General features: G+C 47.0%; 2 protein-coding genes and 1 non-coding gene across 5 annotated transcripts in view; 1 reads left to right on the forward strand and 2 right to left on the reverse strand.

Moving 5' to 3' along the window:
* ift43 (intraflagellar transport 43 homolog (Chlamydomonas)) overlaps positions 1–4028 on the reverse strand; it is a 74180-nt gene extending 70152 nt beyond the window's left edge. For both annotated transcript variants that reach the window (XM_080202138.1, XM_080202137.1), the window contains exons 1-2: positions 3949–4028; positions 516–614 (exon numbers count right to left, since the gene is read on the reverse strand). In XM_080202138.1, the coding sequence (XP_080058264.1) occupies positions 516–614; positions 3949–3978 (129 nt within the window). In that variant the 5' untranslated portion in view covers positions 3979–4028. The remainder of the gene's footprint in view (positions 1–515; positions 615–3948) is intronic.
* Positions 4029–14291: 10263 nt separating this feature from the next.
* Positions 14292–23946, forward strand: part of tgfb3 (transforming growth factor, beta 3) — a 30897-nt gene continuing 21242 nt past the window's right edge. For both annotated transcript variants that reach the window (XM_080202139.1, XM_080202140.1), the window contains exon 1: positions 14292–14860. In XM_080202139.1, the coding sequence (XP_080058265.1) occupies positions 14497–14860 (364 nt within the window). In that variant the 5' untranslated portion in view covers positions 14292–14496. The remainder of the gene's footprint in view (positions 14861–23946) is intronic.
* Positions 17268–17459, reverse strand: LOC145352839 (U2 spliceosomal RNA). The gene has a single exon (XR_013888604.1). It is a non-coding gene; the product is annotated as a U2 spliceosomal RNA (small nuclear RNA).

The raw sequence follows: 23946 nt of genomic DNA on the forward strand, positions 1-23946 counted from the left end.
CTGGCATCTCACCTTTTTCTGATTGGAAAAAAACCCTCTTTTAAAACCACTCAGATGGTCTTCTTGGCACCGGCACTTCAATCTTTAATCCTCTTGCTGTTTTTTCTCCAGCCCTCCGTTATTCGAACGGTGAGGACCCATGATGTTTTACCTTAAGGATCTTTTCTCAATGTTCTCAAATGAGACAAAATCCTGACACATAACCTTTCTTTCGGTAATGTCCTAACTATGTTAGGGGTTGTGGGTTTTGACAGAAAGAAAAGACTTAGTTTGCACCCATAGATTCAGACAAATACACAGCAGATTTTATTGAAGAGCTGCTTTCCGCTCTGCGTCAGAATACAAAACGGAAAACAAAAGAACAGCCTGAACGCAAACCCTAATGACTTCACTGTCAGATCATGTGATCAGCTCCCAAAGCAACTTGCACCCCTTTTTAAGTAAATAACACAAAGTATTATGAGGAAAGACAAATCTTCAGAGAGGGTTAAAAGCTGGCACATGTTGGCACTCACCTCTGTCCCAGTGGTGCTGGAAGATGCTTTATGGCTTGGCCTGGGTTCATCTTGTGAGGTATCCAGGGACTGACGGGCTCGACGCCCAGTCTTCACAATCTGGAAAGAGTGGCAAAGGTGAGAGGGTTTACACAAAGGAAGTAGATCAGAATCCAGCACTCCAGTAAGCTGGCTCAGGGCCCCAGGATGGACACAGCATATATTAACCTCAAGTCAGTGTGCACAGATATGCCACATGCTTTCCTGCTCTCTCTGTATTTTTTTGTCTATGTTTCTGTCAAACCACATCATTCATAGTTGAGTCATCCTCCATCTCCCTGAATTCTTTCAGGTCATGTTAATAACAGGTTACAGCCTGAGCACTCTCACCTCTTGAATCAGAGGGTCACGGGTTCAGGTCCCACTCCTGAAAGGTGCCTCCACTCCACTCCCCCCCGCCCCGCACACTCTCCCTTGCCAGTGCGGTACTCTGGGAGTGCTCATCAGCAGAGGTGCTGTCTTTCAGATGAGATGTTAAACTAAGGATCCATTTTGCCCTCATGGAATCACAGAATCATACAGAGCAGAAGAAGCCGTTTGGCCCATCAAGACTGCACCAACACATTAGAAACACGTGAACTCCCAGCCAATCCCATCTGTGAACAATTAGGCCACAATCCTCTCTGGTGGTTGAAAAAAAATGAATGATCCAAGACCCCAAGCACAGGTCAAACTGGCTTAGTGATAGGACATGGAGTTGGATGCTTTTCAAACTGGAAAATTTGTCATGAAACTCCCCAGGGTTTAGATTTGGATCAATTACTCTTTTAACCTTGACCTGGGTGTAGGGAACAGCATTCTAAAACTTGCAGAAGATACAAAACCTGGCACTGTCGTGGATAGTGCTGAGAATAGTTAAGAGACTTCAAGATGACAGACTGGAAGGTGGAGAAGGCAGAATCTACACAGATGAGTTCACTGGGGAGAAGTGTGAAGTGATGCATTTTGTGTGGCCTAATATAGAAAGACAGTCCACTATAACTTTGAATGGAGAAGAGCAGAAAGACCTTGGTGTCCATAAATATTAAACTTTAAGGGTGGCAGGACAGGATGCAAAGGTGGTTAAAAGTTGTTAGGGTTACTTGCGTTTCAAACAGGAGAAATAGACTTTTAAAGCAAAGGTGGTGCTGGAACTTTCTAAATCAGTGGTTAGGCCTCAGCTGAAATACTGTAGACAATTTTGGGCTCCACAGTTCAGAAAGATGTAAAGATCTCAGAAAAGGAACAGGTGAGGTTTACCAGGATGTCACCATGGTGAAGGATTTCAGTTACAAAAAGAATTTGGAAAAGTTAGGGTGGTTCTTGCAACAAAGAGGCTTGGAAGATGATGAGAGGTTTTGATGGAGAGAAGAATTATTCCTTTTGGGGAGAGGGTCAGTAACCAGTGATCACTGATTTAAAATCATTGGATTGTGATCGAAAGAGAAGATAAGCCTCGATGAGCAGAATGGCTTATTCCTGCACTGTGGATATTCTGTGGCTGAGGAGATACATTTTCACCCAAGAGAGCTGTTTGATTCTGGAATACGTGACATGAAATGACCTTGGTTGTCGATTCCTTAAATAATGTTGAGAGAGTTGGAGAGGGACTAGAGAATGAGGAAATAATGGAAAAATTGAGGAAAAGGGTGGCACAGTGGTTAGCACTGCTGCCTCACAACACCAGGGACCTGGGTTTGACTCTGGCTGTGGGTGACTGTCTGTGTGGGGTTTGCATATTCACCCTGTGTCTGCGTGGATTTCCTCCAGGTGCTCCCATTTCCTCCCACAGTCCAAAGATATGATCAGTAAGTATTCTCACAGCACCCTGAAGGTTAAGCACTGGTTAAAGAGGTGTGAATTACCTCCAGCCAGGACAGTTAGTGTCTGGAGACAATTCACACTTCTTTAACCTGGGCTTAACCCTCTCTCCACTCCCACTGTTTGCATCTGTAAAAACTTGATTACCTGTTAAGACTCGCATTATCTTGTAAGTGAGTTTGTGTGTATATATACCCTGTTTGTGAACTGAACTCTTCACTCACCTGATGAAGGGGCAATGCTGCGAAAGCTCATGCTACCAAATAAATCTATTGGACTTTAACCTGGCATTGTGAGACTAGTCACTGTGTGCCTACCCCAGTCCAACACCAGCAACTCCAAATCAAAGATATGATGGCTAGTGGATTGACCATGAGCAATGTGTGGAGTTACAGGGTTAGGATGGGGAAAAAGACCCTAGGCAGAGGGCTCTTTCGAGGGGTTGGTACAGACTTGATGGCTGAATGGCCTCTTCTGCACTGTATTCTATGGATTACTGCCACCTCTAGACTTTATTGCCCCAATTAATGCCTGACTGTTCATAGAATCCTACACTGTAGAAGGTGGCCATTCGATCCATTGAATCTGCACCGACCACAATCCCTCACAGGTCCTATTCCCATAACACCATGGATTTACCCTAGCTAGTCCCCCTGACACTAAGGGACAATTTAGTATGGCCAATCCACCGAACCCACACATCTCTGGACTTTGGGAGGAAAGTGGGGCATCCAGAGGAAACCCATGCAGACACTGGGAGAACATGCAAACCACGATCCAAGCTGGGAATCGAAGCCAAGTCACTGGTGCTCTGAAGCAGCAACGCTAACCACTCTGCCAGCATGCTGCCCGTGTTTTACCCTGCATACACTTGATGTTATCCTTAAATTCTGCTGCCTGTGCTTTCACTCACAGTGAGTCTCATTCCGCTGCCACTGTTGTACTCATTGGACTTTCCTGTTCTCTGTCCCTGTTTATCCAATTCCCCCCCCCCCACATCACCCTTACCCTCCTCTACCCCAATCATCTCTCCCAGTCCCTGGGGCTCTCTCAGATCCCCCTGACTCCGGCCTCTCCAGCACTGATGGACAGATCCTTGGGGGGGGGGGGTCCTGGTCTGGGACGCCCCCCCCCCCGCCTGCCCCCCTCTCCCCCTCTCTGACACTCAGCTCACTGCCGGGTTATCTGACTCCCAGCTTTGCTGCTGTTGGCGGGGGGGGGGGTGGGGGAGGATGATGATCCAGGCGCTAGGTAAATGCAGGTTCTAGGGTTCAGAGGTCAGTGAGGCTCCAGGACTCCCGGCGGCGCCAGTATAAACAGTGGGGCCGAAGGGTCACTCCCACTGTCCCCCCCCCCCGGGCCGGGACACTCTCTGTCCCCCCCCCCCCCGGGCCGGGACCCTCTCTGTTCCCCCCTCCCCCCCCCTCGGGCCTCCCGCCCGGGTCTCTCCCGCTCCCCTACCCAGGGGAGGCTGCCTCCCCGTCCCGGTCCCCCCGCCCCGGGCCTCTCTCCCCCCGGCACCCGATCCTGATCCCTGGGCTTCCCGATCCCGATCCCGGGTCCCCCCCCCCCGCCCCGGGTCCCGGTTTCTCACCCGCGGATTTTCCTCCAGAACATTCTCCATCTTTCCCGCTCCCACTGCGCAGCCGCCAGCGGCCCGTCACCCCTAGCAACCGGGACACCAGTCAGCACCGACCCTCCGACAGTGCGGCACTCCCTCGGCACTGACCCTCCGACAGTGCGGCGCTCCCTCGGCACTGACCCTCCGACAGTGCGGCGCTCCCTCGGCACTGACCCTCCGACAGTGCTGCGCTCCCTCGGCACTAACCCTCTGACAGTGCAGCACTCCCTCAGCACTGACCCTCCGACAGTGCGGCACTCCCTCAGCGCTGACCCTCTGACAGTGCGGCACTCCCTCAGCACTGACCCTCTGACAGTGCGGCATTCCCTCAGCACTGACCCTCTGACAGTGCGGCGCTCCCTCAGCACTGACCCTCCGACAGTGCGGCACTCCCTCAGTACTGACCCTCTGACAGTGCGGCATTCCCTCAGCACTGACCCTCCGACAGTGCGGCACTCCCTCAGCACTGACCCTCCGACAGTGCGGCACTCCTTCAGCACTGACCCTCTGACAGTGCGGCATTCCCTCAGCACTGACCCTCCGACAGTGCGGCGCTCCCTCAGCACTGACCCTCCGACAGTGCGGCACTCCCTCAGCACTGACCCTCTGACAGTGCGGCACTCCCTCAGCACTGACCCTCTGACAGTGCGGCGCTCCCTCAGCGCTGACCCTCCGACAGTGCGGCACTCCCTCAGCACAGACCCTCTGACAGTGCGGCGCTCCCTCAGCGCTGACCCTCCGACAGTGCGGCACTCCCTCAGCACAGACCCTCTGACAGTGCGGCATTCCCTCAGCACTGACCCTCCGACAGTGCGGCGCTCCCTCAGCACTGACCCTCCGACAGTGCGGCACTCCCTCAGCACTGACCCTCCGACAGTGCGGCACTCCCTCAGCACTGACCCTCCGACAGTGCGGCACTCCCTCGGCACTGACCCTCCGACAATGCGGCGCTCCCTCAGCACTGACCCTCCGACAGTGCGGCGCTCCCTCAGCGCTGAGTTGGAGTTTTAGCCTGTAGTTTATGCTCAAATATCTGTGTGCCTTTTGAACCCCTAACCTGGTGATGAAAATCCTCCCGCTGTATTAAGCTAATATGAGGAAAACAGTCAGATGTTTTGAAGGACAGAAAGTGTTTGATTCTGATCTCCATACCCCTACCTGCAACAACAACACAACAGGTGAAGCACCCACCCATCTCTGACAAAACCCATTTAGAATAGGATTGGATCTAAAACACAATCATATGAAGTTTCCAGAAAGAGTAGCAAGCCAAGTATCTGGTGCAGTTTGGAATTCATCAAAAGAGGTGGTCATAGAAATATTGAATATTTTGGTTGTCCTTTTCCAAAATTCTATAGATTCTGGAACAGTCCCAGCAGACCGAAGGCTGGCAAATGTACAAAAAGAAAGAAAAGACAAAGAATAGTACAGGAACAGGCCCTTCGGCCCACTAAGCCTGCGGCAATAGTGTTTTCTATCCCTTTGTTTTCCTCCCATTCATGTGTCTGTTTAAAATGCACCATGAACATTGCTAATGTGCCTGCTTCCACCACCTCCACTGGCAGTGTGTTCCAGGCACCCACCACCCTTTGTGTGATAAACTTTCCCTACACAACTCCCCTAACCTTACCACCTCTCACCTTAAACCCGCGTGTTCTTCTAGTCAACCCTTCCACCCTGGGAATAAACCTCTGACTTCCACCCTATCAAAGTCTCTCATAATTTAACAGGTTCCCCCCTCAGTCTCCATCTTCCCAATGAAAACAATCTGAGTCGATCCAACCTCTCCTCATACTTCAAAACTTCCAAACCAGGCAACATCCGGTAAACTTTTGCACCCTCCCCAAAGCATCCGCATTCTTCTGGTAGTGTGGTGACCAGAACTGCACACAATATTCTAAATGCAGCGTAATTAAAGTTTTGTAAAGCTAATGACCCTGCTGTTTAAAAAAGGTGGGAGGGGGAAATCAGGGAATGACAGGCTGATTAGCCTCACCTCAGTAGTAGGGAAAATGCTAAAGTCTATTATAAAGGATATGATGACAGAGCACTTTGTAAATATCAACAGGACTGCACAAAGTCAACATGGATTTCTGAAAAGGAAATCATGTTTGACAACCTTACTGGAGTTTCTGAGGATGTAACTCGTAGAATCGATAAGGGAGAACCAGTGAATGTGGTGCATTTGGATTTTCGGAAAGCTTTTGATAAAGTCTTAAGTTAGAGAATAGTGTGCAAATTTAAAGCATGTGGGATTGGGGGTAAGTTTTGGTATAAATTGAGTATTGGTTAGCAGACAGGAAACAGAAACTAGGAATCAGTAGGTCAAAGAGTCATAGAGGTTTACAGCATGGAAACAGGCCCTTCGGCCCAACTTGTCCATGCCGCTTTTTTTTTAAATCCCAAAGTTAGCCCCAGTTGCCCATATTTGGCCCTTTTGTTTTAGAATATCAGGTAGTAGCTAGTGGGGTCACATTGGCTTGGGCTCCAGCTGTTCACAATATGTATCAATGATTTGGATGAGGGAATCACTTATCCAAGATTGCTTTTGTCTCCTTATCTAATAAAGGATATAGTGCAGCAAAGGTTCACCAGATTAATTCCTGGGATGGCAGGATTGTCGTATGAAGAGAGATTGGGTTGACTGGACTTGTATTCACTCAAATTTAGAAGAGAGGGTTTTTTTGATTTGATTTATTATTGTCACGTGTTAGTATACAGTGAAAATTATTGTGTGCTATACATACTATTCACAGAGAAGAAAATGAGAGAGTGCAGAATTGTGGTGTTACAGTCATAGCTAGGGTATAGAGAAAGATCAACTTAATGTGAGGTAGGTTCATTCAAAAATCTGATGTAGCAGGGAAGAAGCTGTTCTTGACTCAATAGCCCCAGGATATGGGATAGATTGTTTAGGGCTGAGGTGAGAAAAAATATCTTCACTCATAGTGAACCTGTGGAATTCTCCACCACAGAAGCTGGAGCCCAAATCACTGAATATATTTAAGATGGAAAGAGATTTCTGGACACTAAATGTGTCAATGGGTATGAGGAGGGAGCAGGATTATGGTATTGAGATAGAGCATCTGCCATGATCATGTTGACTGGTGGGGCAGGTTTGAGGGGCCAAATGGTCTATTCCCGCTCCGATTTTGTATGTTTCTATGGGCTGTGGATAATCCCTGAGATCGCATGAAATTTCAATCTCATGTTGATTTGAAAGTGGGATCTGATTGTTGGAGAGGCTGGTATCTCTGTTTTTCCTCCTGTTTTCCACCTGAGGGCAGCATCTACCTTTCTGCTGCTTGGAGCTCCAGCACCTGGACACTGGATTGTGATTGGTCAGTGCTCCTGGACACTGGATTGTGATTGGTCAGTGTTCTTCCATGCTGGACTGGGATTGGTCAGTGTTCCTGGACACTGGATTGTGATTGGTCAGTGTTCCTGGACACTGGATTGTGATTGGTCAGTGTTCCTGGACACTGGATTGTGATTGGTCAGTGTTCCCATGCTGCACTGGGATTGGTCAGTGTTCCTGGACACTGGATTGTGATTGGTCAGTGTTCCTGGACATTGGACTGGGGTTAGTCAGTGCTCTTGAGTGGTAGGGGACACAGTTTAGGAATAAGGGGTCTCCAATTTAATACAGTAAAAAGTCTGACAACACCAGGTTTTAGTCCAACCTATTTATTTGATAATATACTCACAAGCTTTCGGGGTTAGCCCCTTCGTCAGGTGAATGGAGAGTTCTGGCCTCAGACAGAGCATATAAAGCACAGACAGTTTAGAGATTACTGATTCACCTGACGAAGGGGCTAACCCCGAAAGCTTGTGAGTATATTATCAAATAAATAGGTTGGACTAAAACCTGGCGTTGTCAGACTTTTTACTGTGTTTATGCCAGTCCAACGCCGGCATACCCACATCATGTCTCCAATTTAAGACAGAGACAAGGAGAAAATGTTTCTCGCAGAGGGTTGTTAGTCTGCAGGATTCTCTTCCCTGGAGAGTGGTGGAGACTGAATCAATGTATCCAAAAGAGAAAATGCTGGAAAATCTCAGCAGGTCTGGCAGCATCTGTAAGGAGAGAATAAAACTGACATTTCGAGTACAGATGACCTTTCGTCAAAGCTAAAAAGTGGAGAAAGTGGGAGATATTTATATTGGAGGGTGAGGGAATGAAAGATGGGTCATAGCCTCAGAAACCAGGGGAAAATTTGTTAAGACGTTGAATAATGCAGAGATGAAATGAAACTGGGATTGGGGACAGCTTTGAGAGAGAGTAAGATGGTGCTGCTGGACAGAGATGTGGCAGCACATGGAACTGAGTGTGGCTTTCAGGATGTAGTGAGAATAGCAGTTCAAAGAATGTTGTATATCCTGGAGGTACCTGTAATCCTGGAGGTTACATACAGAGTGGAATTTGAATTGAAATCCACGTGGTGTGAGTCAGAGACAAAGACAGTCACTGAGGAAGGAAATGAGGCTGTGGAAGCGAGCTTTCATAAATACCTCGTCCAACACTGAGAGAGAAATGGAAAGCATGAAGATGGATGGTGGGGTGGAGGTGGGAGGGGGGAGAACATGGAAATCCTGTCAGAGAGAAGAACAGTACTTCTTCAGGGTAGGATCTTGGAGGTGAATCAGATAGATTCTTAATGGACAGAGTGTCAGGGGTTGGAAGGAAACTGAGGTTGTGGCACAATCAGATTTGTGGTGGGGGGGGGGTGAAGGAATATCAGGCAGGATCTTTCTTTCTTTTTATCTAGAGGGGATGGCAGGAAAGGCAGTGCAATGTTCCTCCTGCAGGATGTTTGAGATGAGGGATGCTGTCAGTGTCCCTGCTGATTTCACTTGTGGGAAGGGCACCCATCTCCAGTTCCTCAAAAACTGCCTTAGGGAACTGGAGCTGGAGCTGGATGAACTTCGGATCATTAGGGAGGCAGAGGTGATCATAGATAAAAGCTTCAGGGATGTAGATACTCCGAAGGATGAAAATAGATGGGTGACGATGAGAGGGGCTGGGAGGAAGCAGCCAGTGGGGGATCCCCTGTGGTCATTCCCCTCAGCAACAAGTATACCACATTGGATACTATTGAGGGGGACGACCTACCAGTGGTAAGCCAGGGTGACCGGATCTCCAGCACTGAGTCCGTCCCTGTGCCTCAGAAGGGAAGGGGGGAGAGCAGTAGAGCAATAGTTATTGGGGATGCGATGGTTAAAGGGACAGACAGGAGGTTCTCAGCAGCAAAAGAGATTCTCGGATGGTATGTTGCCTCCCGGGTGCAAGGGTCCGTGACGTCTCGGACCGTGTTTTTAGGATCCTTAAGTGGGAGGGGGATCAGTTGCAGGTCGTGGTACACATCAGTACCAACGACATAGGTAAGAGAAGGGATGGGGATTTAAAACAGGAATTTAGGGAGCTAGGCTGGAAGCTGAGAGCCAGGACAAAGCATGTTGTCATCTCTGGTTTGTTTCCGGTACCATGTGCTAGTGAGTTGAGGAACAGGGAGAGAGTGCAGATTAACATGTGGCTGCAGGGATGGTGTAGGAGAGAGGGTTTCATTTACATGGATAATTGGGGCACATTCTGGGGAAGGTGGGACCTGTACAAACAGGATGGTTTGCACCTGAACCTGAGGGGCAGCAATATAGTGGGAGGGACATTCGCTACGGCTCTTTGGGGGGGTTTTAAACTAATTTGTCAGGGGGATGGGAAAACGAGCTGTAGTCCAGAAGCCAGTGTTGAGGGTAGTGAGGTACAGAGGAAGGTAACAAGGTCACAGGAGTGTACAGACAGACAGGATGGTGGGTTGAAGCGTATCTACTTCAATGCAAGGAGCATCAGGAATAAAGAACAAAGAACAACACAGCCCGGGAAACAGGCCCTTCGGCCCAACGAGCCAGCGCTGCCATTTTAACATTATGAGTCCCCTCTCCACCCATGACCCTTGTCTATGCTTATGGCGTTCCACATTGAGGGAAACTAATTTAGGGACAATTTGTTACACCAATCAGCCTAATAGCACATCTTTGGGGTGTGGGAGGAAACCGGAGCACCCGGAGAAAACCCACGCAAGGAGGAGAATGCGCAAACTCCCACAGACACTGGCCCAAATCCATGTATCTGCACAGCAAACAGTGATAGTCACTGAGCTGTTGTGTTGCCCAGCATCTGGTCCAGTTTAAGCACACACTAACGACGTGAAGTACTAGGCTACTCTCGAAACATCCAGGAGCAGCCCTCGTACAACCCACCGCGTGTATACCCCTTGGACAACAAGGCGGACCGAAACACCTGTGGATTAAAAGAGAAACATCCATACCATGCACATCCTTATACAAACATTCAAGGGAATCCCCAGAAGCTCAAAAGTAAAATAAGTGAGCCAGAAAATATGTTGGAAGGCTCATAGGAATCAATTGATTCCCAGGGACATCCCAAGGCTCCTGAACCTTATTTAAAACAGTCTCCTATAACCCTCCATCTCCATCCCGCTCATGTGCCTATCTAAGTAATTCTTAAACAACTCCAGCGTGCCTGCCTCCACCACCTTGCTTGGCAGGGCATTCCATACTGCCACTATCCTCTGTGTGAAAAACCTCCCTCTAACATCCGAATTATACCTCACCCCCCCTCCCCCCTCACCCTAAGCCTGTGGCCCCTCGTAATGTGCGTTTCCAATCTAGGAAAAAGCTTACCATTGTTTATCTATACCCTTCATAAACTTATATATCTCTATTAGATCTCCCCACAGTCTCCGTCTTTCTGGGGAAAACAGCCCCAATTTGCCCAATAAGGTAGGTGAACTTGGAGCGTGGATTGGTACTTGGGACCATGATGTGTGGCCATTACGGAGACATGGTTAGAACAGGGACAGGAATGGTTGTTGGCAGTTCTGGGTATAGATGTTTCAGTAAGAGTAGGGAAGGTGGTAAAAGAGGTGGAGGAGTAGCATTGTTAATCAAGGATAGTTTAACGGCTGCTGAAAGACATATCGAGGGGGATCTGCCTACTGAGGTAATATGGGCTGAACTTAGAAATAGGAAAGGATCGGTCACGTTGTTATGAGTTTTCTATAGGCCTCCAAACAGTAATAGAGATGTGGAGGAGGAAATGGCAAAGCAGATTATGGATAGGTGTGAAGGTCACAGGGTAGTTATCATGGGTGACTTTAACTTTCCGAATATTGATTGGAAACTTTATAGGTCGAATAGTTTGGATGGGACACTTTTTGTGCAGTGTGTGCAGGAGGGTTTACTGACACAATATGTGGATAAGCCAACAAGAGGTGGGGCCACATTGGACTTGGTACTGGGTAATGAACTGGGCCAAGTGTTAGATTTGTTATTGGGAGAGCGCTTTGGAGATAGTGACCACAATTCAGTGTCCTTCATTATTGCAATGGAGAGGGATAGGGTCACACGGCAGGGCAAGGTTTATAATTGGGGCAGGGGTAATTACGCTGCGATTAGAATTAGGGAGCATAAAATGGGAACAGAAACTGTCAGGTATGTGCACAAACGAAAAGTGGAGCTTGTTCAAGGAACAAATACTGCGTGTCCTTGATAGGTATGTCCCTGTCAGGCAGGGAGGAAATGGCCGAGTGAGGGAACCATGGGTCACAAAGGAGGTTGAATGTTTTGTCAGGAGGAAAAAGGAAGCGTATGTAAGGATGAGAAAACAAGGTGCAGTTGGGTTGCTGGAGGGTTACAAGGTAACTAGGAATCAGTTCAAAAAAGGGCTTAGGAGAGCTAGGAGGGGACATGAGAAGTCCTTGGTGGGGTCGGATTAAGGGAAACCCCAAGGCTTTTTACTCCTATGTGAGAAATAAAAGAATGACCTGGGTGAGGTTAGGGCCAGTCAAGGATAGTCATGGGAACTTGTGCATGGAGTCAGAAGAGATAGGTGAGGTGTTGAATGAATACTTTTCTTCAGTGTTCACTAAGGAGAGGGACCATGTTTTTGAGGATGAGAGTGTGTGATACAGGCTGATAGGATGGAGGAGGTAGATGTTCTGAGGGCAGATGGATTAGCAATTTTGAAAAACCTGAGGGTTGATAAATCCCCTGGGCCAGATGGAATACGTCCTAGGATTCTTTGGGAGGCAAGGGATGAGATTGCAGAGCCTTTAGCTTTGATCTTTGGGTCCTCACTGTCCACAGCGATTGTGCCAGAGGATGGAGAGTGGCAAATGTTGTTCCTCTCTTCAAGAAAGGAAATAGGAATGACCCTGGTAATTATAGGCCGGTTAGTCTTACTTTGGTGGTCGGTAAGTTAATGGAAAAGGTCCTGAGAGATAGGATTTATGACCATTTGGAAAGACGCAGCTTAATCTGGATAGTCAGCACGGATTCGTGAGGGGTAAGTCCTGCCTCACAAATTTGATTGAATTCTCTGAGGAGAAGTGTGTAGATGAAGGTAGAACAGTTGTATACATGGAGTTTAGTAAGGCATTTGATAAGGTTCCCCATGGTGTTCATGAAGAAGATAAGGAGGTGTGGGATAGAAGGAAATTTGGCTGATTGGATAAGTAACCGGCTGTATCATAGAAGATAGAGGGTGGTGGTGGAGGGAAAATTTTCAGACTGGAGGCCAGTTACCAGCAGTGTACCACAGGGGTCAGTGCTGGGTCCTCTGCTATTTGTGATTTTTATCAATGACTTGGAAGAGGGGGCTGAAGGGTGGGTTAGTAAATTTGCTGATGACACCAAGATTGGTGCAGTAGTGGATGAGGTGGAGGGCTCTTGTAGGCTGCAAAGAGACATTGATAGGATGCAGAGCTGGGCCGAAAAGTGGCAGATGGAGTTTAACCCTGAAAAGTGTGAGGTGATTCATTTTGGTAGGACAAACTTGAATGCAGATTACAGGGTCAACGGCAGGGTTCTGAGGAATGGAGGAACAGAGAGATCTTGGGGTTCATACCCACAGATCTCTGAAGGTTGCCACTCAAATGGATAGAACAGTGAAGAAGGCTTATAGTGTGTTAGCGTTTATTAACAGGGGGTTTGAGTTTAAGAGCCGTGGGGTTATGCTGCAACTATACCAGACCTTGGTGAGACCACATTTGGAATATTGTGTGCAGTTCTAGTCACCTCACTATAAGAAGGATGTGGAAGCATTGGAGAGAGAACAGAGGAGATTTACCAGGATGCTGCCTGGTTTGGAGGGTAGGTCTTATGAGAAAAGGGTGAGGGAGCTAGGGCTTTTCTCTTTAGAGGGGAGGAGGATGAGAGGTGAATTAATAGAGGTTTATAAGATGATGAGGGGGAGAGATAGAGTGGACATTCAGAGATTATTTCCTCGGGTGGATGTAGCTGTTACTAGGGGGCATAACTATAAGGTTGATGGTGGGAGATATGGGAGGGATGTCCGAGGTAGATTCTTTACTCAGAGGGTAGTTGGGGTGTGGAATGCACTACCTGCTGTGATAGTGGAGTCGGACACTTTAGGAAGTTTCAAGCGGTTATTGGATAGGCACATGGAGCACTCCAGAATGATAGGGAGTGGGATAGCTTGATCTTGGGTTTGAACAAAGCTCAGCACAACATCGAGGGCCAAATGTGGAAGGAGCGAATGTTTGTAGATGGGGTGTCAATCAAGTGGACTGCTTTATCCTGGTTGGCCTTGAGCTTCTTGAGTTTTGTTGAAACTACACTCACCCAGGCAAGTGGAGAGTATTCCATCACACTCCTGACTTGAGCTTTATGGAGTTGGGAGATGAATCTTCACAAGATTCCCAGCCTCTGACCAGCTCTTGTCACAGTATGGCTTGTCCAGTTCAATGTCTGGGATTGTCACAGAAATAGCTCCAACCTGTTACTGCAGGCAGGGAGGTCTCACCTGAAGAAGGAGCAACACTCCGAAAGCTCATGATTCCAAATAAACCTGTGGGACTTTAATCTGGTGTTGAGACTTCTTACTGTGGAGGTAGGGGAGAGGGAGGACACCTTAATCTCAACAAAAATATTCCAGAAAGCTGAAAGTGGAGGGAGTTGAGGATGTTTTAGTGGGAGTGGAATAATGTGTGGAGGATGGTGGGGGTGGATGAAAGGGGGCTCTGTTCTAATTCTGGGAGGGGCTGGGTGAGAGCAGGAATGTGGGAAATGTAAGGGTATTTTAGTTTCTCTGAATGTGTGAGTTTTGTGTGATTACTTGTCTCTGTGTCTCTCTTCTCCCTCTGTCAATCTGTGTCAAGTCCTGGTGCTGCTGGAAGGTGACGCTGTGATCAGGGTCAGCCCTGAGGGATCCAGCCCTTCTCTGAACGTCACCGAGCCGGGATATAAAAAGCCGGGAGCAGAATCCCAGACAGAGAGAGTGCGAGTGAGAGAGGGATCAGAGAGATATCGGGACAACGAGGAGGGGGTGGGGGGTCTGAATCCTGGCTTTAAAACGCGAGAGGAAAGGGAACTGAGGACAAAGCGGATTCCGCCAGTAACACTGAGCAGTGAGGAAGTTTTAAAGTTGGTTGGAAGTTTTCGGTGAAGCGGGATCCAGGAGACGGGCAGCTCGGCACTGGAATGGGATTCTCGGGAAGAATGTGTGCACAGAGGTTACTGTTTGCCCTGGCTGCCTTGGATCTCCTGGCTATGACTTGGTCTCTTTCCACCTGTACCACTCTGGATACGGAACACATTAAGAGGAAACGAGTGGAGGCCATCAGGGGTCAGATTCTCAGCAAGCTGCGTCTCACCAGCCCTCCTGAGGAAGCCAGTCCCGCTGAGGTCCCAGCCCAGGTATTAGCCATGTACAACAGCACACGCCAGTTACTGCAGGAGCTGCGCACAGACCGGGAGCAAGGCTGCATTACTCACAACACCGACTTCGAGTACTATGCCAAGGAGGTGTACAAGTTTGATATGATCCAGGGCCCGGCCGTGGACAGTAAGTGTGACCCAGACAGACAGACAGACAGACAGAAATCCTCCACACTAAACTAATCAACACGTTCACTCACAAAAGTGAGGGAGCACCGGCAAAAATAACCCTCTTCACAATGAGATGGGGTGAGCGGCTGGATCCCACACTCAGCAAACTCTGACTGAGGTTCACTAAACTCATTCTAATTTAGACCGAATCCGTCAGCTAACCGCTCCCCCCCCCCCCCCTCACACAGCCAGTCCTCACCTGCGCTGGATCAGAGCTGGATGGGTCTGTGATATCTCCTGGCCAAAGTGACACTCTGTTCCAGTAGTCCCCCCCCCAACACAGTCCTCCCCCTGGGCTGTTCACCCTGCTCCATAGCCACATGGTCAGTATTTGCTCCTCTGGCTGGACACTGTGGGGACAGGGCAGTCCCCAGTACCAGGGAAAAGTTTCCATTCCCTCACAGGGGAAGGCAAGGCAGCGAGTGATAGGCACAGGGACAGAGAGGTCACAGAGTAACCCTGGTCCCTGACCTGAGTGAAGGTAATCCCACACTCAATGTGGGCACATTGACTAATCTTATACAATGATAGATTGGGAAGAATGTGTATTTCTATAGCGCCTGTCAATACATCTGAATGCCCCATAATGCTTCACAATCAATGAAATATTTTTAAATGTACTGTAATGCAGGAAAAGCAGAAGTGAAATTGTGCACAGCAAGATCCCACATACTGCCTTCTGATAACGATCAGAAAATCAGTGATGTGAATTCAGGATAAAATACAGGCCACACAATAAAGGCTATCACATTAACGTCCACTTCATACATGTTCACACACACAATTATCTAATGTCAGAAATCAACCAATACTAATACATATATTAAAATACTCTGCTAAAGATTATCCATAACTTCACCATCAAACACTCCCAGGACAGGTGCAGCACGGGGTTAGATACAGAGTAAAGCTCCCTCTACACTGTTCCCCATCAAACACTCCCAGGACAGGTACAGCACGGGGTTAGATACAGAGTAAAGCTCCCTCTACACTGTCCCCATCAAACACTCCCAGGACAGGTACAGCACGGGGTTAGATACAGAGTAAAGCTCCCTCTACACTGTCCCCCCCATCAAACACTCCCAGGACAGGTACAGCACGGGGTTAGATACAGAGTAAAGCTCCCCCTACACTGTCCCCATCAAACACTCCCAGGACAGGGACAGCATGGGGTTAGATACAGAGTAAAACTCCCTCTACACTGTCCCCATCAAACACTCCCAGGACAGATACAGTATAGGTTAAGCAGAGATAATGTTAAAACTGTGGTCTCAGTGAGGATCCTGTATTTAAGCCCATGTTGAGAATTCTCATATGTTCTTTGCCTGAAGATTTGCCCATTAAATTTAATGTTTTAACTGAAAGTTTATTTATTAGTGTCGTAAGTAGGCTTACATTAACACTGCAATGAAGTTACTGTAAAAATCCACTAGTGTGCAGTGTGTGACTGAATTCCAAGTGTCAGCTTCTTGTAAACAGAGTTCCCCTCACCAGGAGCTCCTCATGCCCTTGGAAAGATTGAATGTTAACTCCAAGGCCAGCCAAGTGTCCGTACAGACTGTCTCCTGGAGCTGTCATTCTGTGCCTGTTGTAACACTGAGGGCCCTGAGCTCCAGGACCTGGAATCTTTGCACAGAATCTGACAGTCAGCAGGGGGAGCAAATTACCATTTCACCAGAATGGAGGGGATGGGAATCAGGCGGGATATTTCACTGTTCAGCTGCTTTATCCTATTTATAAACCATTGTGCAGCTTTACTCCTGCCTAACTCAGGCTGATTGCAGGAGCAGTGGCATCACGGAATACCCTGCTCACTGACCCCAGGCAGCAGAATGTGGACATGAGAGTCTAGACACTGACACTGGCCATAACTCACACAGGAACATGACCTTTACACACTGACACTAGCGTCTCCCTGGACAAATTCAGCAAACATTCAAGGGCAGTAACAGAATAAACAGCAAGCTCTCAGGCTGCAAACTGTGTACACTTTGTGGAATTCTCACAGGTTCTTTATTTTGCTTCACCCCTGAACCCTTTGCCAGGGGGACTTGGACCTGACTCCAGTCTCACTTCCCATTTTCAGGGAGTTGGGGCTGCAGGATTTGTGATGCCAGTCCCATCCTGAGAGCAAATATAAATATTAACTCCTGTCCGGGTGTTTGGTATAGTGGCAATTTCTGTACCTGGGGTCAGTAGGGACATGGATTCAGTCCTGGGCCATTATTTGGAGAGAAGCTGTTTTTTTTTGTTTCTATCCAATTCAATCCAATCAAAGTCCAATTCAGAGTCTCAACAAGTTGAGACATTCCCGATCCAAGCTGACAAGACAGGGCTCTCACCTCCTGTCTTGGGCTTGATCTACATGATCCAAGCTGATTGGAGTCAGTATAGCTCCTCCTCCAAGGCTTGATCTCATTTGCATCTTAGCCAAAAGACCGAGACGCCGCTTTTAAAAATTACTTCAAATGAAGCTGAAATGTAACCTAATGACTTCAGCCAAGCACAGTATGTCGATATTACACTTGATCTTAGCCAAAAGGCCGAGAAGCTGTTAAGGTCAGTGCCTAAGCAATGTCAGTTTCTTTAGACCAGTGTTGACCTTCACTGGACTGAGGAAGAAGGGCTCTGTTACTTAACCGAGTCATTAAGTATTGCTGGACCTGAGCAGGGCTCCTGTTCATGGTCTACACAAGATCATTGTCCTGATGTTACTGTGATAAGTTAGGCTCTTGTCATAGCTTTGAGCTCAGCTCTGTCATTGGGCTAGAATTCTCCAATAGAACATAGAACATTAGGAGGTTGTTAATGGTAACTCAGGTGGAGCTAACTTGGCTGAACTATGAGTCAGTATTCGTAACCCCAGATCTTAGACGTTTCGCAGAGAAACAGAAAGTAGGAGCAGGAGTAGGCCATTTGGCCCTTCAAATCTGCTCCACCATTCAATATGATCCTCAATCTCAATGCCATATTCCCGCTTTCTTCCCATATCCCTCGATGCCAATAAATTTGAAAAAAAGTTGTCTCTTTCTTGAAACATGGCCTTCTGCAGGAGAGAATTCCATTGGTTCACCTCTTTGAGTGAGGACATTTTTCCTCATTTCAGTCCTAAACGGTCTACCCCTTCCCTGAGACTATGTCCCCGGTTCTAGATGCACCAGGGTGGCACAGTGGTTAGTGCTGCTGCCTCACAGTGCCAGGAACCTGGGTTTGATTCCCAGCTTGGGTCACTGTCTGGGTGGAGTTTGCACGTTCTCCCCGTGTCTGTATGGGTTTCCTCCAGGTGCTGCGGTTCCTCCTACAGTCCAAAAGACGCGCTGATTCAGTGCATTGGCCATGCTAATTTCTCCCTCAGTGTATCCGAACAGGCGCCCAAGTGTGGGATTTTCACAGTAACTTCATTGCAGTGTTAATGTAAGCCTATGGTGACAATAATAAATAAACTTTAAACTTTAGGGGAAACATCCTCCCTGCAGCTAGTCTGCCAAGTTGCTAGAATTTTATACATTTCAATTAGATTTAGCTCTCATCCTCTAACCTCTAGTGACTACAGATCCAGCTGAGCCAATCTCTCTTCAACATTTCCTTCCATACTTCAAATACCAGTCAATCTACTGGGTTTGTGAACCCACCTCTCCACTCACCTGATGAAGGAGCAGTGCTCTGAACGCTTGTGATTCCAAATAAACCTGCTGGACTTTAACCTGGTGTTGTGAGACTTCTTACTGTTCACCACCCCCCCACCCGTCCAATGCCAGCACCTCCACATCAAGTCAATCTCCAGTAGCATTGCACTCAGTGAAGTCCAAGTATGGTCCTCAAGTGGAGTTATGAATTAGGAGCAGGAGGCCATTCGGCCCCTCAGCCAATGCTGCTGATTTGATTATGATCTCAGCTTCACATTCTGCCAACTCCCTCCCCCTCCCTCCAGCCCAGAGAGGGCACAAGATGATTGGACCAGAAGTGCAGAGCTATCTATCAATCCCCAATTTAAAACCTTACATTCTATCTATATTTTTGCATTTCCATTATAAAACCCCTCATTATCTTGGCTGGGCTGGTGGTGTTGCAGTACCTGCATTGGAGGAGGAGCTACAGCATGACAAGATTACATTGGAATTCTCCATTAGCAATGTTGATATAGGAGCTGTTACTGAAAAGGTTGATGGGAAGTTTGATTGGATTTACTATTGTCACATATATTGGTACACAGTGAAAAGTATTGTTCCTTGCACGTTATACAGACAAAACATACATATGTAGGGAAGAAAAGGGGGGCTGCAGAATGTAGAGTTACAGTCATAGCTAGGGTGTAGAGAAAGATCACCTTAATGAAAGGTAGGTCCATTCAAAAGTCTATTGGCAGTGGGGACGAAGCTGTTCTCAAATCGGTCGGTACGTGTCCTCAGACATTTGTACCCTTTTCCTGATGGAAGAAGGTGGAAGAGAGAATGTCTGGGGTGCATGGGGTCTTTAATTATGCCGGCTGCTTTTCCGAGGCAATGGGAAATGTAGACAGTGTCAATGGATGGGAGGCTGGTTTGAGTGATGGATTGGACTGTATTCACAGCCTTTGTAGTTCCTTGCAGTCTTAGATGGAGCAGGAGCCCATACCAAGCTGTGATACAACCAGAAAGGATGCTTTCTATGGTGCACCTGTAAAAGTTGGTGAGAGTTGTTGTGGACATACCAGATTTCCCTAGCCTTCTGAGAAAGTTGAGGCATTGGTTAGGGCTTTCTTAACTATAGTGTTGGCATGGGGGGGACCAGGACAGGTTGTTGGTGATCTGAACACCTAAAAATTGAAGCTCTCGACCATAGTGTTCATATATTCAAGATTTATAACATTCCCATGTTCCTATGTAGTTTTCACAACCTCAGTGATTATGTGACATAGATGGTAACATCAGGGACTCTGAATAGGATTGCAAAGTCTGGATGTATTTGTGGAGGTTCCAACACAACCCCCCACACTCCTCCCCCCGCTGCCGCCACCTCCAACAGCCCGCTCCCACTCTCCTCTCATTGGCCATGTGAAGCCCCTGATTGGATGATTCTTGTCTATCAGACTAATGGTCTTTATTCCTCATATTTTTTTTATATAACTAATTTACCACTTTATTTTAATGGCCCAATGATCTTCCTGCTCTGTGCACAGCAGTGTCTGAGATACTCACCTCCAACATTGAATACAGGAGTTGGGACGTCTTGTTGAAGTTGTACAAGACATTGGTAAGGCCACGCTTGGAATACTGTGTACAGTTCTGGTCACCCTATTATAGAAAGGATATTATTAAACTAGAAAGAGTGCAGAAAAGATTTACTAGGATGCTACTGGGACTGGATGGATTGAATTATAGGGAGAGGCTGGATAAACTGGGACTTTTTTCTCTGGAGTGTAGGAGGCTGAGGGGTGACTTTGTAGAGGTCTATAAAATAATGAGGGGCATAGACAAGGTAGTTGTCAATATCTTTTCCCAAAGGTAGGGGAGTCTAAAACTAGAGGGTACAGGTTTAAGGTGAAAGGGGAGAGATACAAAAGTGTCCAGAGGGGCAATTTTTCACACAGAGGGTGGTGAGTGTCTGGAACAAGCTGCCAGAGGTAGTAGTAGAGGCGGGTACAATTTTATCTTTTAAAAAGCATTTAGATAGTTACATGGGTATGATGGGTATAGAGGGATATGGGCCAAATGAGGGCAATTGGGATTAGCTTAGGGGTTTTTAAAAAAAATAAGGGTGGCATGGACAAGTTGGGCCGAAGGGCTTGTTTCCATGCTGTAAACCTCTGTGACTCCATGACTTTATCTGTGGATCCCAGGACAATCCTGAATTACCTACTCCCATGATCACAACCTGTAACCTGGGCAGAACCTCCATTTAACACACGTGATCGGAATTCCTGCCCACCTCCTGAAATTAGCACTGATCAGGAAAATGCTGAAAGCATTCTCTTCAATACTTCAAATTCCTCAGGATCAGAATCCTCAAAGATCGGTCATCTCTTGTCTCAAGGATTCAGATGAAAGGTCATTGACCCAAGATGTGAGCTCAGTTTCTGTTTTCACAGATGCTGCCAGAGCTCCGGAGATTTTACAGCATTTTCTGCTTTTATTCTGGTTTTTATTGAATGTATTCTGGAATTCTTCCTACTGCTGTGTAGATTGAGTTCCACAACTGAACTCATTATTCTGTGAAAACTATAAATCAGTGGCTTTATCTTTTATATATTATCCTCATTATTACATTTAATGTTGAGAGAATGAATGACCATGAAGGAGCAGTGATGAAGATCAAAGTCCACATGGTGTGTGCCTTGGAGGAGAACCTGCAGGTGATGGTGACTCCACTGGGTATAATGCTCCTGTGGTAATATATAAGAACATATACATTGTTTATATATATGTATATTATTTATTAGTACACTGTTGCTGGGAATCACACTCCTGTATATAGGTATATTATAATAACACAGTATCAATTACATTATAGAGAAATAGGAACAGAAGTGGGCCATTTTGCCTTTTGAAAACTTGGATCAAATCACCTCTTACCCTCCTAAATTCTCAGTAGTGCCTCTGCAGAGATTTGCAGCCACTGTCAGACCCATAGCCTAGTCTGCTCTGGTCTCTGTCTGACTCCCAATTTCTCCATGGGGTTTGTGTGTCCCAACAAATCCCACTGTATTTTCCTGTAACCTCCAGTAATCTACACAGAGATGTCCTGGCAGTTGGAATGCACAGACTTAGCCTCAATTCTCCTCTCTGCCCATCCTTTCCATCCTGAAGAGGGTCCCCAGTGATTCCAGCTGTCCTTTCTCTCTCCCACCTTCAATGCTTCTCAGTTGGTTGGCTATGAATAGAGAAGGTGTTCCTTTGGGATGAGGTTTTGTGGACAAGTTCATAAGCACTGGCCCAGTTTGCAGCCTGCCTGCCCCTGTCATCCCCTGTTCCTCGATATGAGTTCTTATCAAGGAACTCCTCGAGGAGAATTATTTCATAAAGATTTTTCATAGCTGGCTTCAATTCTAAGCTCCCATATTCATCAAAAGCAAACTGCTTAAGCTGTTCAAATTCCCGTATGTCTGGTCAGTCATTTCCTGAGAGTATGGAATTTCTGATGGTTTGTCGCTGATGCTAAAATCGCTCTTTTTGCTGTCTTAGCATCAACGACAGAAAATGCTGGAAAATCTCAGCAGGTCTGCGTGTCTGTGGAGAGAGAAGAGTTACCTGTTTTGAGTCTGGATGACTCTCACCAGAGCTTTTTGCTGCCTCATGGTTCCTTTCCTCAGAGTAAGGCAGTAAGCCTTGTGAGCTTTTCCTGTCAGCTTACTGTATAACCAGCATTGGGTTGACCACTGTAACCATGGTACTAACCTTTGGCAAGAGATAAAGAAGGTGTCCACCTCTTCTTTATCAAACTTGGGGACTAAATGGGCAAACTTGAATACTTCAGCCTTCATGTCTAGGCTGGTTGTATTTTCAATGGGCACAGCAGAATCCTCTCTCTTCTGAAATCTTTTAAATTCCTTTCCTTTTTCTCTTTCCCTTTCATGCAATTCTCTCTGCCGTTCCTGCTTCTCTTTCTCTTTCACTTTCCTCAAATTCCAGTTCCAATTTCTGCTACTCCAGTCTTAATTTCTCTATCTCTAGTTTATTTTTTTCAGTATCCTAAATTTCCACCACTAGATATTCCACCGTCCTTTTCAAAATTACAGTTTGTCTGACTTTTGGAGGAACTCCACCACTAAGGGCCAAATTACACCTCTTACTTTCTCCAAGAACGGTTACGTCATCCTGTCCTATCAAAGTATTGACATAGAATGTTGACACTTCAGCATGTTACTATATTCACCCAAGAATCCCATTTCCAGTTTTTAAAATTGTTTTTGAAGGAATAATCTACATTCCCCACCCCAATTGTGTAGCTGGTCTGTTGGAACAATCGAAATATGAACTCCCAGTTCTGTTATGACCAGGTGAGAAGGAATGAACTGACTCTTCTCTGTTCGACCTCCTCCGTTATTCCCTGTATCACGAGGATATTCCTTTTCAAAATCAGAATGCATTTTATTATCTGTGAGCAATGAGGAGCCAATCAAACAAGGTTTTCACGAGTCAAAAGAAATGTTCATGATCCACTACACCTGAGAAAAATGATACAAACATAACGGAGCATTCAGCCATCACACACACTCACACACACACCCACACACTCACACACACACTCACACACACACCCACACACACACCCACACACACACACACACACAAGCATACATACACACGCTCACACACACACACACATACCCCCCACACACACACATACCCACACACACACCCACACACTCACACACACATACCCACACACACATACCCCCCACACACACACATACCCACACACACATACCCCCCACACACACACATACCCACACACATACCCACACACTAACACACACATACCCACACACACATACCCCCCACACACACACATACCCACACACACATACCCCCCACACACACACATACCCACACACACATACCCCACACACACACATACCCCCCACACACACACATACCCACAGACACCCCCACACACACACATACCCACAGACACCCCCACACAAACACCCACACTCATACCCACACACATCTACACACACACACACGCATCAGAAATGAGGGGAGTTAGAGTCCAGTAAAAATAAGGAAAACAATAAATGCTGACCTGTCCTTAGATTGTCCTTGAGGCCTAGAGAAAATTTTAACTAACAGGAAGCAAAGAGTAGGGGTAAATGGGTATTTTTCTAGTTGGCAATCAGTGACTAGTGGTGTGCCTCAGGGATCAGTGTTGGGACTGCAATTGTTTATGATTTACACAGATGATTTGGAGTTGGGGACCAAGTATAATGTGTCAAAATTTGCAGATGACACTAAGATGGGTGGAAGAGCAAAGTGCAGCGATCGCTGAAAGTCTGCAAAGGGATATAGATAGTCTCAGTGAATGGGCGAGGGTCTGGCAGATGGAGTACAATGTTGGTCAATG

This window comes from Carcharhinus amblyrhynchos, chromosome 14 (genome assembly GCF_965287045.1).
Source record: "Carcharhinus amblyrhynchos chromosome 14, sCarAmb.v2.hapA, whole genome shotgun sequence".
Taxonomy (NCBI): Eukaryota; Metazoa; Chordata; class Chondrichthyes; order Carcharhiniformes; family Carcharhinidae; genus Carcharhinus; species Carcharhinus amblyrhynchos.